This window comes from Gossypium raimondii, chromosome 9 (assembly GCF_025698545.1).
Source record: "Gossypium raimondii isolate GPD5lz chromosome 9, ASM2569854v1, whole genome shotgun sequence".
NCBI lineage: Eukaryota > Viridiplantae > Streptophyta > Magnoliopsida > Malvales > Malvaceae > Gossypium > Gossypium raimondii.
Window position 1 is genome coordinate 496,541 of NC_068573.1, and position 17,047 is coordinate 513,587.

Consider the following 17,047-nt stretch of genomic DNA (forward strand, 5'->3'; position numbering starts at 1 on the left):
TTCTCAACAGAAAACCAGCACTCTGGTCAAAGAACATATGCTTAAGCTTTTGGGACTCTTTGCGGAAGCGGAAAACAATGGGGCTGAACTAGACGTGAGCACTCAAATTGAAATAGTGTTCAAATCCTTAACCAATGAGTTTGTTGGTTTTAGGGTTGCTTACAACTTGGGGAACTAGGCACTTACCTTAACTTAGTTCATGAAGGAATTACAATCTTATGGTAAGTTGATTTAGAAGAAACCTGAGACAAATTTAGCTATGGGGCCCTCATCCTTTAAGAGGAAATAGAAAGCTAAGGGAAAGAAGAAACCGAATAAGTCTTTGGTTCCACCTCGTATGGATAGGAAGAAGGCTAAAAAATCAAAAGATCCTAAAAAGATCAAATGTTTCTACTGCAACAGGAAAGGGCATTTCAAATCAAATTGTAAGGAATATTTGGATTACCTAGTAAAAAAGGACAGAGGTATGGAACTCTTTGTGGTTGAAGCTTGCTTAGTGGAAGAATCAATTGACAACTGGGTTATTGATTCTGTAGCCACTAACCATGTGTGTGTTTCTTTACAGTAGTTCAGTGAAACGAGAAGTTTGCGTGACAGAGGCCTATGTTGCAGATTGGAGATGAGAGTTATGTTTCAGCTGAAGCAAAAGGAGATGTTATTTTACACTTAAACAATTTTATGAAGATTGTTTTAAAGAACGTGCTTTATGTACCTCATTTTAAGAGGAATTTAATTGTTGTAGCATGTTTATTTTATGACGGTTATACCGTGATATTCAATAAAGAGATTACTATCATAAAAATCGTTCTTTCATCTGTAATGGATGGATGAAAAACAATCTCTACTTTATCAAACCAAATAACTACTCAATGCTTTAAACTAAAATAGTTAATAAAAAGCTTAAAACTTCTTACTCTAATGAGGGGTACCTATGGCACTTAAGACTTGGTCATATTAACAAAGAAAGAATCACTAGACTCGTGAAAGATGGTCCCTTAAATATGCTTAAGGAAGTTAGTCTTCCACAATGTGAATCTTGCTTGGAAGGTAAAATGACTAAGAGGTCTTTTAATGCGAAAGGTACAAGGGCCAACCAACCTTTAGAACTTGTGCACATTGATGTATGTGGTCCCATGAGCATCAGTGCTTGAGGAAGTTACAATTATTACGTGACTTTTATCGACGAATATTCTCGATATAGATATGTGTATCTAATGCACCGTAAAAGTGAAACCTTTGATAAATTTTGAGAGTTTCGTACGAAAGTGGAAACGCAATTAGATTTATTCATAAATAATCTTCGGTCTGACCAAGGTGAAGAATATTTGTCCGATGAGTTCTTAGAATACTTCATAGAGAATGGGATTTTATCCCAATTGACTGCGCTAAGCACTACACAGCAGAATGACATAGCTAAAAGAAGGAATAAAACTTTGCTTGACATGGTTCGTTCAATGTTAAGCTATTCACAACTTCCTACTTCCTTCTTGGGGATATGTGATACAAACGGCTTGCTATATTCTGAATGATGTGCCAACCAAGTTTTCTTATAAGACACCTTATAAACCGTAGCATGGAAAGAAACCGCTCTAAATCACTTTAGAATAGAGGGTTGTCCAGTACACATTCTGGATAAGGATGCAAAGAAGTTGGATGCATGGACAAAATTGTGCATGTTTATAGGATATTCAAAAGGAACAAAGAGAGGATTATTCTACAAATTGAAAGATAATATGATTAAAGTTTCTACTAATGCTACTTTACTTAAGGAAAGTTACATGGATAACTTTAAGCCTCAAAGTAAAGTGGTACTTAAGAAACTTTCGAGAGTGTTAGAACAATCACCAAGTTCAAATCTTGATAAAGTTATAGAAAAACCTGCAAACGATCAACAAAATAGGGGAATCTGTTGTAGTGGGAGAGTTTCTAAGAAACCAGACTTCTTCATCTATGATGATAGTATTTATAATATAGAAGCCAATCATGAGGATGATGATCCACTCACTTACGAAGAGGCTATGCAAGACTTTGATTCCAAGTTCTAGAAACGGGCCAAGGATGTCAAGATGGATTATATGAAATCCAATACAGCGTGGGAACTTGTAGATTTAACGATTGGGATTAAACCCATAGGGTGTAAGTAGATATACAAGAAAAAGATAAATACGGAAGGAAAAGTGGAAACGCATAGAAAGAAGGCATCGATTATGATGAGACCTTTTCTTCGATAGCCATGCTCAAGTTTATCTGCATACTCTTATCATTGACATTGCTCTAGGTTACGAGATCTAAAAAATATATGTCAAGACAACATTTTTGAATGGATATCTTGTTGAGACCATTTACATAGGTCAACCCACTGGCTATGTTGTCAAAAGAAATGAGTAGAAAGTTTGCAAACTGCTAAGATCCATTTATAGACTTAAGCAGACGTCCCGCTCATGGAATAAAATATTTGATCAAACGATCAATGCTTTTGGATTTGAGCAAAACGCTGATAAACCTTATGTTTATAAGCGTATAAAGGACAAAAATTTGGTCTTCCTCATTTTGTATGTTGATGATATTTTACTTATCAGAAACAATGTAGGAGAATTGTCATCGATTAAATTATAGTTAGCTCAACAGTTTAGCATGAAGGACTTGGGTGAAGCTAGTTATATTCCTGGAATTCGAATCTTTAGTGATCGAAAGAATAAAAGGATAGCTCTATCTTAAGCTTCATACATCGATAAGGTACTAGAAAATTTTACAATGACCGATGCAAAGTCAAGCATTCAGCCGATTACATCAGGTTTTCATCTTTCTTTAGATGACTGTCCTAAGACAACAAAAGAAAGAGAACATATGAGTAAAGGTTCCGTATGTTTCGACAGTTGGAAGCCTTATGTATGCGATGCTTTGCACACATCCATATATCTATTTTGCAGTAGGAATGGTTAGTCAATATCAGGCAAATCCAGGTCTTAAGCATTTGCAATCGACGTCGAGAAATGTATTCGTTCTAGGTCGTGCAGCCATAGTATGGAGAAGTGTAAAACAAACTTGCATTGCTAACTCTACTATAGAGTCTGAGTATGTGGCTGCTTCTGAGGCAACGAAAGAAGTAATATGGCTTCGTAAGTTTTTAACCAAACTTGAAGTTTTTCCTGGTACAGAAAAAACTTTAACACTGTATTGTGATAATAGTGCTGCAATAGCTAATACCAAGAAAATGAGAAGTCACAAGAGGACAAAACACATTGATCAGAAGTATCACTTGATATGGGAGGTAGTAGCCAAAGGAATTGTAAATGTGATGAATGTAGCTTCTGAAAATAACCTTGCGGGTTCGTTTACTAAAACTCTTGTAACTAGAAGTTTTAATAAACACATTGAGGATATGGGAATGCGAAACATGACACATTTACTTCACTAGGGCAAGTGGGAGATTTTTGGGAAAGGTGTCCATATTGTAGTAAACATGTAATTGTTTTCTATTTATTTGAACGATGAATAAATAAATAAAGTTAATTTCATATTTCACTATTATGTCTTTTGTATTTTCTATCTTTTATATTTTGCATGCACAGTGAAATTGTGACAAGCAAATATTACCTCATTAATTGTCTAAAGTTCAAACTGAAGATAAGTGGCATTGTAAAGAATGTTTATATTGTGAGAAAGACAACTTATTTTAGTAGATAATCTAAATGAGTCCGTAATCCTGTAAATGAATCAAAGTGAGCATTTGATTCAAATACTTAGAAGGATTATTATGTCATATACAATTCCAATTAGGGAGATGACTAGTCTTGGCTATCAGAGAAATTGACTCCACGAGTAGATACGTAGATGTATTCATTGGTAGAATGATACATTGGACTGGACCCAAGATGAATTAATTCTGAATCCGTTTGTGAGTTAATTCACTTGTGATGTTCATGGTGTGATTTGCCTAAATTCTGAGTTAATCACTGACCATGCGTATGTAAACCATGTGCTTTGATATAAGTGGGGGCTTATGCTCTAAAAGTGATCGAGCCCATAGCCGGTATGTTGGGTAGATGACTTGTGTATGACATGACTTTACTAGCAATAGTGGAATTCATAGATCAATTAAAGAGTTAATGATATCCTCTCATTGGGATTGTGTGTATTGATAAATATGGAATATGGCCACAGGTTGCTTGTTCTCGAACGCGCAATTTATCATGGTAATTTGTTGGCAGTGATCGTATTAATCATTAAGAAGACATAATGATGACAATGAGATAAAATAGACTGTATTGAGTTGACGGATTTAACTCAAAGGAATCAAAGATATCATATGAGGGTAACACACACATGACGAGGTCATTGGATAAAGCAGTTGGATGAATTGTTTTCGTAAAGAGTATACAATAAGGAGTTTTCAATCATGGTACTTCTTAGGGACTGACTCCATGATTAAGTAATTGTGAATTATCGAAACAATACTTCTGGACATAATTGCAATCACTAGAGTCTATTTGTATATGTCTGATTGGTCTCCCTACTAGCTCAACAAAAGCTCGATCGGACTGTATTTGAATCATAAGAAAATTCTACATTTATGGGAATAATTTATTTAAGTCAGTTTATTCGATGTGGAATTAAATTAGGTGGTCGTAAGAATTGTTCAACTAGAGATTTTTATTAAAGAATTTTCTTGAAAAATTAATTTGGAAAATCTAAGTGATTTTTGGGAAAATTAATTTTGATCGAGTAAATTGGGCCTAGGAGCCCAAAATTGAGACCAAAACCAACAAACTGGTCAAATCGGGCCCGATATGTGAAACTGGGCCAATAGTCCAATTGGTGGCAGACGTGACCAGTGGCATCGACATTGACCCGGACTGAACTGGCTCGAGGTGCTGTAAGGGTGTCACACCTGCATCACCAGGCACAGCAGTACCAATAGCTACGACAACAGTGTCCTGGTGGTCGACAATGTTTGGTCGTCGGTGGTTAAGTAGTGGAAGAGTTACATTCCTACTGGAATTCTACTAGAGAATTTGATTTCAGATTAACTATTCCAAAAATAATATTATGTTAATAGTTTAATATTAAATTTAATCATATTTGAACTCTCTAAACTCTCCCTATATAAAGAAAACATTGGGTCATTATTTACACACACTTGAATTCCAGAGAAAGTTGTAAAGAGAAAATTCTCTGAAGAGATTATTCCAGAAAATTTCTAGAGATATTTGTTTGATTTACAACTTAACCGAATATTTTAGAGAAATTATAAAATTACCCCACTGGTAATTTTGTGAAAAAATTTCGGATTCAAAGTGAACCTACACTCGGCAGAAGTGAGCTTGGAGATAGTAGAAAAGACTACCCGGTCGAAGCGTTCATCCTAGACGATCAAAAAAGTACAATTTTCATTAAGTGTTTATTACTTTAACTATCACAACCAATATCATGTTTTGGAAAAAATTTGAAATCTCTGGTTTTTTCTTAAATTTATTTTCCGCTGCGTTTTCCAAACTCGTTTTTCCAACACAAACTTCCTCATTTTCTACTTAACTAATTTTACCTCTAAGAGTACATTTAACTTGTGGATTATCACCTAGGGGTCCACGCCTGACATAAACGTTGCTGACCAGGTAAAAACGTCTGAATTCACCTTCAGACACCGGACCAATGTGCTCTTTTCTTTAGTTTTTAACGCTGATGAAATCTTTACAATCCTTTCTTCGATAACACAGAATAGTTGTAAAGTCTCAGCGTGATCTGCTACTTCGGGCTTCTTACTTCTCTCTTCATCCCTCGCGTCCAAGTTGTCCAAGTCCAAGGCTTGACTTACTAACTCTACCCCTGTGAACTATGTCCTCAATTGCGGACTCTTGCTCTTATTTAACAGATAACATATGAAATTGCATTGCAGTTTGCTGATCTGATCGTTAGAACCCTACCCCTTTCCTTATTGGAAACTTGATCTTTAGACAGAACGTTGTAGCTACCATTTTGGTCATCCTCTTTATTGGGCGCCCAAAGATGACATTATACACCATGGGGTGATCGAAAACAAAAAACTGAACATACTCCGTAATCGTATATTCGCCATCCCTAAGGTGACTGGCAAAGTGATAGAGCCCTTCACATTGACTAGATTGTTCCCAAAACCATACGACGAGCTTGCTTTGGACAAAGCTTGCTCCTTCAACCCCATTTTTGATACACTTCTCAAGATAGCACATCCACTACGCTCCCACTATCTACAAGTATCCTTTTAACCTCAAAACCTGCGATCTTCGTAGAAGCAACCATCGGATCATTTCCATCTTCATCACAGACTAACTCTTCATCATCATTACCAAATTCAACATTCCATCTTCCTTGATGACATGACCTCTTAGGGGCACTAACAGACATTACACTTCTCATGTGAGCCTTTCTCTTTGCATTAGAACCTTCCAATCTTTATCTATATCTACAATCACATGAATGGTGCATTTGACCTTTTGTGTACCCTAAGAATCACCACGCGAACCCTGACCCTACTAAAAAGTACCTTGATCAACAAATTCTGTGAGTTCAATTTTACACTGCCTCTTCAATAACATCCTTCAAAGTGAAACAATCTTCAGTTTTATGCCCAGCATCATTATAGAAGGTACATTTGTCTTTTGAATTTGACCTTCTTGTGCTATACCTCATCGGATATGGTTTAGACAGGACATCAAGACTCATCGGAGATGGGTAGCATTCAAAAGAGTGTAAACTTTGAACCTGCCCTAGGGAATGTACTTCCTGGTATGTTCTGGTTGAGACCTCTGAGGAGCCTTGGGAGAATTACCTTGCGTCTGTGCTCTCTGCTACCTATCACCTCGTGCTCGTAACGACTGGTTAGGGCGCCTGCTTGCTGTGAGCTCCCTTACGGTTACTAAACTATCTGTCTTCCCTTTAAAAGGTGCTACGCGATGCCCTTTTAATCTCCTCTAGCTCTGCGAACTTGTGGGTTCATTCTTACAGGTCTACCAAACTCTGGGTCTATTATTAGTAAAGGAGCATGGCATATGGTCATTTTGTACCCCCCATAATGAAAGCATCGAGAGCCCACTGATCCTCTAAATTCTTAGTGTTCAAATTCATCACATGAAACCGCTTTACGTAGTCTTGGAGAGACTCGCCTTCTCTTTGTTTCATGGATATCAACCCCATAAGCACGCTAATGATCACCCTATGGGCCCTGAATCTTCCCAGGAACATTTGGCCAACTGGGAGAAACTTCAAACTGAGCCTTGAGGAAAGGACAAGTACCAATCCTTCGCACCTCCTTTAAGTTTCGTGGAAAAAGCCATGTATTTTTCCGAATTCGATGCTCCTAGTATGTTCATATAATCAGTGTACTACATCAAGTGGGCTTGTCGGTTTCTCTTCCCTTTGAACATGTTCTTTGAGACCTTAAAATCATGTGGCAAGTTCATTGTTGCTAACTTAGGGGCCAATAGATTGTTAGAATAGAAATTTCAATCCATGTCCTAAGACTCAGGGTGCAACACTCTCACGTCTCATCGCAACTCATCCATCTCGTTCTTTTATTCTCTCACATGCATGCCTGAACCTTCGTCCTGCGTATTCACATTATCGTGGAAATCATAATTGTCGGAATGCACCTTTCTTCTTAACTCCTTTTTCTACTTTAGTAACTCTTGCTAAAAAGTCAGTTGCTGTTCAAACCATGCATCCTGTGCAACCATTTGTTCTTTCATTAACTTCATCTACTCTTGAAGAGCAAGAAACTATTGTGGCGATGTTTCTTGGTTAGAAAGGAGTGCTAGACCGTGACCAGAGGATATGTTCAAGTCCAACGAACCAGAAACTCCCTGATAAGTTACATTGCCAAAGTTCTCTAGTTGATTGACAAATTAGCCGACAAACAAGTCTACCTCATTAAGTTGACTACCGACTGCAGCTTGTTTGGATGAAAGATTAAAGGGGAAGTAGTCATTTGGGTGAGCCATTGTAATTTTTGTGAAATTTTTTTCTCAAACTGAAAGAAATCTGCTAGTTTAAAATCTATCCACGCTCACTGTACCAATTGTTGAGTAATTTTTCGTTGTGTCTCGTTAAATGGGATAATCAAGTATTTATATACATGGTTACGGTCCATGGAACTGACGTTCTTAGTAGACTATATACATGTTGGACACATATACTGTCCTGGGCTGCTTGTTGGACTTCGTGGCCCCAACATGCTAACTCTTTAGGTATATGCGAGCTAAGACTACAAGATCCCTTTGCGAGCACCCCCTGGCATGTATGAGCTGAAACCACGAGCTCCCCTTACTGACTTCTCACTGTAAGGCTTGTACGCATCCATCTGGTAAGGCCTAGTCGGGTCACGGGTAGGAGACTCGAACCTTATCTGGTTTTCGGGTTTATGATCATAACTACATAACACATCCCTAATTTTTGAAGTCCTCTTCAAACAAGACCCTTGCATTTTCCTTGCCACTGAGCATCATGAGAAGTCAATGCCTAAGCTCAAGTTTTCACACAAGTGGTTGGAAGGTATCAACCAATGAATATTAAAAAAAATGATTAATAAAAAGTACCTAAGGAGCGAAAAGTGCCTATTTCCTTAGGCCCCAGCCTATTCCTTTTAGAATCTAAAAGAGAATAACTAACGAGCTTACTTCCTATATCAAGGCCAATGATCGACATATTTCCAGATTTAGAGTAGAACCTAAGGTTGTTCGAAAGATAAGAGATAGACAAAAGGCCCTCTATACTGATATCCTTTCTTTTCTCTATAAAGATTGATTTGGCAATATTTTTTTATGAAAATGGGGAGATAATGGAGCTAGCTGAAGGGGAGACTAATGTTGTTGTTGTATTTTCCTTTATTTTATTAATTTGTTAATCTCTTTGAATCGCTTTTTGGGATGTTTGTAATTTGAACTCTAAACCTTAATGAATAGCAAGCTATTGGATGGATGATTTTACTCAAGCCACAACTTACTTAGCTATAATTATGGTGTTTTTATTACTAATGCGAATTTCAAACATTGTTAGACTATGGGAATTATGTTGAGGGGGAGCTTTGGTTGATTGTTGATTAAGCTTCCCGTTTTAAATTTGTTTTGTTTAAAATTTTTTTAAAGAGGGTGTGCCACTTCTTTCACCACTGTGACAAAACAACAAGATATCATATTTGGAGGATTGACAATTTATTGAACCAAATCTTTGGGTTGTGTTGATACAGTATTATGATTCTAGTCCATCAATGAAGATCAATTCACTTGGAGAAACATATTTAGAAGAGATGATCAAATTGTTTATATTGAATCCCTTAGACTAAAGAAGTTGGATTAGGTTGAAACTTAAAGACTTATTTGTCAACAATCCGTTTTACTTTGGTTATTGAATATTATATTGTATTTAGCTATTTTAACGGTTTTAGAAAGGATTGTGGTTGATCTTTAATATGTTAGTAAGTCTCAATAACTTTTATATAATTTAGAGATTTGTATAGGTTTTGAACTGAGTATTTTTTAGAGTACTTATTTGTTTACTAAGGAATATCATTTGTGAGAGTGTATTTGAATTATAAAACCTTTGTATGGTTAGTTTTACAAGTTAAGTTCGTAAGGGAATTTAGTGGTGAAAGATCTAATCTTTAAAATACAAGAGGTAAGGAATCTTCATTAAGGTGTGTTAGAACTAAAATCACTAATTGTATTTATTTTGAAAATACTAGATTCTAGGTAGGCTCTATAAACATAGAGATATTGAACAATGTAAACAACTTTCACGTCCCCTATTTTTCATTATGGTTGTCGCAGTTATTGCAGAGTGCCCACTTTTGCATTCACTTCTATTAATACTTTGAATCTTGTAAACTTAACAATTGTTTTAGGTCAATAAATATTAAAATCATGTGAGCTCTATTTTTAAATATTAATTAATTTAAATTACTTATTTAGATAACATAAATTTGTTAACTTTAAAAATTTAGTAATTAAATTTTTCGATTTAAAATTGAGGTTTGGAACCATGGAAATGTGCAAGTGTGGAAATCAACTAAAATCAGTTGATTGGATCAGCTTTATGGAGGGTTTGGGCTGCCCCATTTGCTAAGTGGATCAGTCTTCTTTTTTTAACATAATCGGACCTCTTTTTATCTTCAGGCTTATAATTAATTTTTAACCCAATTAATTTATAAAATATTTTTAATATATATTTTTGGACCATCCATGGTTGGAAAATATTATTTGCCTTGCTCTTAATCACTTATGAATAACATTGCCCAACGGTTCAAGCCTCTCGAGGTGTCTGTTGAGCCAATTTTCACGCTTTGTACAAAACTGTCAAAAATAAACCATAATTGTATAAATTTATTATAAAAATAATTAAAATTCAATATGTTAATAATTTAAGCACAAATTAATTATTTTATAATTAAAGTATGAATTTCGACAAAAATTATTACGAAATTGTATAAATTAGAACTCAAAACGTACTAAAAAAATCTATATATTTTTTTGTTTCCAAGGTGGCACAACTTCTCTCGTTAAAGCTTGACATCTCCATTAAGCTCAACAAAAAAATTCAAAATCAACATCACACCAGAGGATTGGATTATAGAGATTGCTCCCACTATGCAACACTACTTGAGAGAAAGAATAAAAATTAAGCTTGATAGAAGAAATGAAAAATAGGCATTTTCTTTCTATCTATTACTTGATAGAGTTAAAAAATCGTTTGAAAAATGCATAATTTTGAACTAATATATTCATCTCTCTTGTTTTTCTAATTTGGAAGATGGAAAATAATCATCCCTCATATTTTCTTTCCTCTCACTTTTCTTTTCAACCAACCATACTCAATTTATTTTCCCTCTACTTTTCCACACAACCAAGCACACTCTAAATTTCCACCCGAACTTGTAAAAACCTCTCTGCTTCAGCATAAAAGTCCCACGATTTTGTTCTAAAAATGATGCCTCACAAATACCAGCTTAACTCTGTATGTTGATATAATAAGGAACCCTCAAAACCTTCCAATTTAAGAGATCCCATTGCTTGATCAAGTAATGTAATGAAGCTATAATATTAACAAAGTTTTCAACCATAAAAATCAGTATATTAGGAGTCAAAAAAAAATAAATTAATCTTTGCATGTTAAATCAAAGAGCAAGTAAGATCTTTTATGAAAATTTTCATCCATTTTTACAATTAAAAACTAGTCATTGTACATCAACATGACATAAACGTGACAAGTCACGTGCTATTGTCTGATTATCCGTCAACCACACCAATTTTTTACGTACAAATAGATGAAATTTTTATCAAAAATAACTACTTTACTCTTTAATATAATGTACAAAGACTAAATTACCCATTTTCAGTAGAGAGTGTAAAATACAGTCGAAACGTAAAAGAACAAAAGGTTGAGTCAAATTAGGGGAATAAATAATCTAAAGAAATTAGAATGAAAGGTTAATAACAAAGCTTTCTTTCCAGCCTAGAATCCAGCAGACATCCAATGCCACCAACCAGCCAACCCAACTGGAGAGACAAAATAATTATATTCCACACTTTATCCCACCTTTTCATGTCATAGGAGACATGGGGGACATCACTTTCTCTCTTAAAAGTAAAAAGGTTTAGTGGTACTGCAGGTCAAAAGTAGAAATCAAAGATATAGAAAAGCATTAAGCAATTCCATAAATGTAAAACTAAGAAGCTATTTTCACTGAGTCTGAGGCTTTATCTTGGCCTCTCTGGAGTTCTATGAAACAATTATGTAGTCGATTATGTCACATGTAAAACTGCTGGTCCTAGTATGAATCGAGAAATGACAATGATCTTCAACCCAAAAAAAAAATTGAAATGAAATGGAAATGAATACTTTGGACAATTATCATCCAATGCTGTTTGTGGGGGTGACTTGAGCCACAAAGAAAAGGCAATTTCATTTTACTCTTACTTTTTTCTCTATAGAATATAGTTCCTCAATGAGTCCTCCAGGAACTGATGGGTAGGGCTGATCATCTCCTTCACTTTGTTTCCATTCTTATAAATCTTAAAAGTAGGGACCATTCTTATACTCTCTGCTTTTCCCACTGCTATGCTTTCCTCTACATCCACCTTCAATCACAAAACAATGAGACATGGCATAGAGTTGGTTTAGAATGCAAGTGACAGAATGAGTTCAACAAGTAAAGAACAAAATTACCTTGTAAAAATGTATAGATGGATACCGAACACAAAGCAAATTTACGAATGGGGATATTTCTTCACATTGTTCATTGGTTGCCACTTTAAAGTGGACCACTGATACCCCTGAAAGTTTTGAATTTGTAAATCAGATACCCGACTTGAGGAAATGAAATCCACACAAAGGCATATCAATCTCACCTGGTGTCGATATTGCAGTTTTGAATCTCTCTAGGCTAGAAATTTCTTCTACTTCACCGCTGATTTTCATGTTAAGAACGCCCATTCCACGGGATTTCTTCAGTGCAACCTGTGCATTATGTAGAGACTCAGCTACTTCATTGTCTCCAGGAAGTTCCTTTCTCAAGAGCTCGTAATCTCTCACAGCATCTGTCCACCGTCCAAGCTAAACGTATACTCATGTGTCAGTTCCTAATCAACAGAAATGAAACATGAAAGCATATACACCAAAAGGTAACCATACAAACGTCATTTCACCTTTGCGTTCGAGGCAGCCCTTCGAAGTAAGGCTTTTAGGTAATTTGGTTGGATCCTAAGAGCCTGGTTGCAGTCCTCTACAGATTTTTCCCAGAGTCCAAGTTTAGACCAACAAACTGCTCTATTGCAGTATAGAACAGAGCTAGAGCTATCATATTTGAGCCCTTCCCCATAAGCAGAGCAGGCTTCAGCATATCTTCCGGCATTGAAAAAGTCATTGCCTTGTGACCGTGCTCTTGCTACCATTTTCACATTATTTAATACCACTGCAATTTCAACATTGTTGTAATCAATCCGTCTGGCCTTCTCTGCTGCAGAAACTGCATTCTCAAATCTGCAAGAAATCTATAATGCATTTTCACTCAACCCCAACAACAATACCAAATCATAAATCGTAACTTCATCTTTCAAAGCTCACCTTCCCAATGCCATCTCAACTTGGGCTTGAACAAAAAGGGCATAAGCTTCAGCCACCATACCAAAGTACCTAATCTGTGAAGAGGGAGTATATTTCTCCAAGTTCGAAATGTTCGATAAGCAGGAATCCGAGTCATCAATTTGGTGGAGCTTCAAAAAGGCTTCTGCTTTACAAGCAATGAGCTGTGAATTCATTTCAACAGGCTCAGATATTCTGCACTTAATTTCTATAAGCAGCTAGCTAGTGCAAATATACAAAGGCCAGGAGCCGTACCTGGGGAGACGAGTCTGCACCAACAGCTATTGCTGCATCAATTTCCCTTATTACAGTCTTCCAATCACCAATCTTTCGAGCATCTGCGCATCGATTAATATGATTTTCCAACAACTGCAACTTAAGTAACTCAGCTGGATCTGATTGTTGCCCTGGAAAACATAGGTGGCGTCTAACATTATCAGGCAAACCTAACCTGGAAGTAAGAAATTTGAGGTTTGTTAATATTCAGTCCAAAATCCATTGCCAATTTGAACATCCATCCAAAGGGCTTTTTTCCTTTTTAGTGGAAATTGAGAAAGGAAAGTGATGTAGTAAGAACTTGAATGGTTCAAATAGAAGAAGCCAAAGGACTAAATCAATCAAATAATAAGATGATTATGGACAACAAAAAGTACAATCCCTTAAAATCTATCATATATATGAAAAGCACACCTTGACAAGCTAGCAACAAAGAGACAAAGCAATCTCAAAGTAATAGCAGTGACATTGTAACAGAGAATTGAAAGAAGAGACGGCATAGAAAATCACAACCCATGAGCATGAAAAAGAACAAACAAGGACGAATGGTAGAATGAGAGAGAAATAAAAGCCCACAGAAACTAAACAGATCCAATCCACAGCAACACCAAAGAGAACATAAATAAAGCAAACCACCCATCACATTAATCAAGATGATAAATTAAATAAGAAAATTTAACTTACTCACCTAAGATAAAGGGAAGACAACCTCTGATGAGCTCTGCTATAACCAGGGTCCAATCTAACAGCCTCCTCACACTCCTTGACGGCTTCTCCCAACCTTCCCACCGCCGCCAACGCTGCTGACCTGTTACTTCGGTAAGCAGCATTTTCCGGTGAAATAGATATTGCTTTATCATACAATGCCAACGCTTCCAAAAAATTCCCTCTTTTATACATCTCATTACCAGCTTTCTTCATTTCTTCAGGATCAGCAGTAGTCCCCAATTTAGCACCGCCACCACCACGAATTATGCTGCCATGTCCATAGTTTCCTTTGCCAGCACCAAGCGTGTCGGTCTTGTTAGAGGTACGTAAGCCCATGGTTTTTAGGATTTTCCCAGACGGGCAAATGTTACCACTGGGTAAAATATTTGTCGTGGTTGGGATAGAACAAACAGGAGAGGATGAAGAAGAAGAAGAAGAAGAGGTTGCTCCACTGAAGCTTGAACCAGAGTAGATTAAAGGAGGCCCAGCAGAGACGGATCTCCTATGACCCGGCCTAAGATTCCGGTTTGTTGAGACAGATCCGGGTATAGATGAAGTTTTGTCCGAAAACTCCCCTGAGAAATGGGTACTGCTTTTGCTGGAAACGGAACCGGCGGATGAGGTAGAGCTATTACCAGATGTTGTAGTGAGGGCTGCAGTACTTCCATTGTGGGTAGGGAGCAATGGTGAAACAGGTGAAGCCAACAGATCGAGTTGTTTGAAGTCAGGCTTGTTCATTTCAATGTGGTCGGTAGATGCAAAACTGAGTGAGTGACGGTGGCGAGGGGTTTGGGAATCAAAGCTTTGTCGTCCAGACATATTAGCAGCAGGAATGGGTATTGTTAGTGGAATCTGGATTGAATTAAGAGAGAAGAAAAGGTAGTTAGTATTTCTCTCCCTCTCTTGTGTTTAATGTTGAATTAATGTCTTAGATTAGGTATACTAAAACACCAACACTTACGTAATCCAAACATTAAGCAGAGAAGGGATCTAAAAGGAAGATTGAATACGAATGTCACTCCACTGTGACATGTCATGTCAAGTCGATATACTTTATACCCATACTAATCAAATTAAATTATAAACCCAATATTGATATTTTTGGGTATTTCCTCTTTTTGATTTGCGAAAACAGTGATCCCAAGTTTTGGGTTGTTTTCCTTTTGCAAAGTATAATCTTTTTCCTTTTCTAATAGACTGTTTTCCATTTATTTTCATTATATAATTTTAATTTTAATTTTAATTTTTAAAGAAAAATATATTATTAAATTATTTTCTCTCAGAAATTAGCAATTCTTGGAGACATTTTGATATCTTTTAGTCATACCAATAATCTTGTTAACCACGGAAGAAAGCTTGAAATCTAGGGTTTTCATTAGAAAACCATTAATTATGGAACAACCTAAAATTATCTAAAGAAGACCTTAAATTGTAAGGTTTTTTATTATTTGAAATATTCTTCATTTGTATAAAATCTTTATTTTGTCAAATTCTTGAGTTTTTTTTTATTTTCTTTAAATGGTAAGGTTGTATATTTATATGATATGGTTACTATTTATTGATGTGATATTCTAGAATGGGTTCCATGTATGCTAACACGTACCCTATTCTAGACTTAACATATGTTTATGTGGTCTCATGCACGATCCCACGTGTGACCTCGCAAGGGAGTATAAGTACCCCTCCTGCGAATACTTAACATCATGCGAGCTCAATTGTAAACTCGATATGCGAGCTCAATCTGCAAACTTGGTATGCGAGCTTAACATACAAACCATGTAGAATTCAGCCCAAACCCATTCGGGTTGCGGGTTGGTAATTGTTGGTCTTGATTCATTTCTTCCACGAGGTTCTTTGTTTTATGATATCGTGAAGGGTTACTTAGAAATATACACCACTTCCTCTGGTTCTAGCCATAGTCTACCCATAAAACTAGAAAGAAAAATTGAGAATACAATGAGAATTTCAAGGAAATTACCTCTAAAATTATTCTTCTGGGTAGTGATTTTTTTTTTCAAAATTTCAAATTGAAATAATGTGATTTTTAGGACTCTGTTAACCTCCTCTTAAAAAGGGATTTTTTTCTTTGCACTTTAACGATTCAAATGACCAAGAACAAGGGAACAATTAGCTGAAAACAACTGTATTCTTTCTATACATGTGGCGAGGTGTACGTTACACGTTAAAGTATAAAACATACTCAATAAATTTTATTTATGTCATTTTAGCTATAACTCTTCCTCGAATATCAATTTAGATTTAAGAAAATAGAAGTTGGAGGAGAGAGAAAATCAAGCTAAAACTTGATTCCAAGAGAACAAGGTACGAAGGTTAAAGTTTTATATTGTTTTCAAGTTTATCTTGTTAGAGAAGTACAGAAAAGATGTTAGAGTGAAGATTACTCATGAAAAATTTTATATTTTGATATGATGTTGAAGAAAGAGATTGAGAAGGTGAATCAAGTGATGAGGAAAAGGAGAGCAAATTATTTGAATTTGGAAAAGGTAAGTACCCATAAACTCTCTTGTTATTTAAGGATTAAAATGTAAACTTAACGAAGTTTTGTGGTAAATTAGTAAAATAAAATGTAAAACAATTTAATATATGAATCTGAAAATTATGATAAAAGTTTAACGAATGTGTCATGAGATGATGGAATATGCATAAAGTATTGTAAAAGTGAAATTGTGGAAAAATATGAAATTTTTATGAAGATAAGGACTAAATTGTCAAACTTGAGAAAATATATGGATGAAATAATAGAAGTAAAATACATAAAAATTGATATATGAAACAAGATATTGAGATAAATTATGTGATTAAAGTGTAACAAAAATAAAATTGATTATTATGATTAATTAGTGATTGTTAAACTTTTATGACAAAAGGGACTAAATTGAGAAGTTATGAAAGTTTACAAAAAAATTGATAAGTGAATAATGTAGTGAGAATG

At 35.6% G+C, this 17,047-nt stretch overlaps 1 protein-coding gene and 1 long non-coding RNA gene across 2 annotated transcripts; one reads left to right on the forward strand and one right to left on the reverse strand.

Moving 5' to 3' along the window:
- Positions 1 to 11,661: 11,661 nt before the first annotated feature.
- LOC105798021 (inactive TPR repeat-containing thioredoxin TTL3) lies at positions 11,662 to 14,913 on the reverse strand. The gene is made up of 7 exons (XM_012627892.2): positions 14,075 to 14,913; positions 13,366 to 13,561; positions 13,093 to 13,274; positions 12,675 to 13,008; positions 12,378 to 12,582; positions 12,196 to 12,302; positions 11,662 to 12,107 (listed from the first exon to the last, which is right to left on the reverse strand). Exons 1-7 carry the CDS (start codon positions 14,911 to 14,913, stop codon positions 11,955 to 11,957), a joined length of 2,016 nt encoding a protein of 671 aa, XP_012483346.1. The 3' UTR covers positions 11,662 to 11,954.
- On the forward strand, positions 14,085 to 15,287 carry LOC128032719 (uncharacterized). The gene is made up of 2 exons (XR_008189010.1): positions 14,085 to 14,205; positions 14,316 to 15,287. It is a non-coding gene; the product is annotated as an uncharacterized LOC128032719 (long non-coding RNA).
- Positions 15,288 to 17,047: the final 1,760 nt, after the last annotated feature.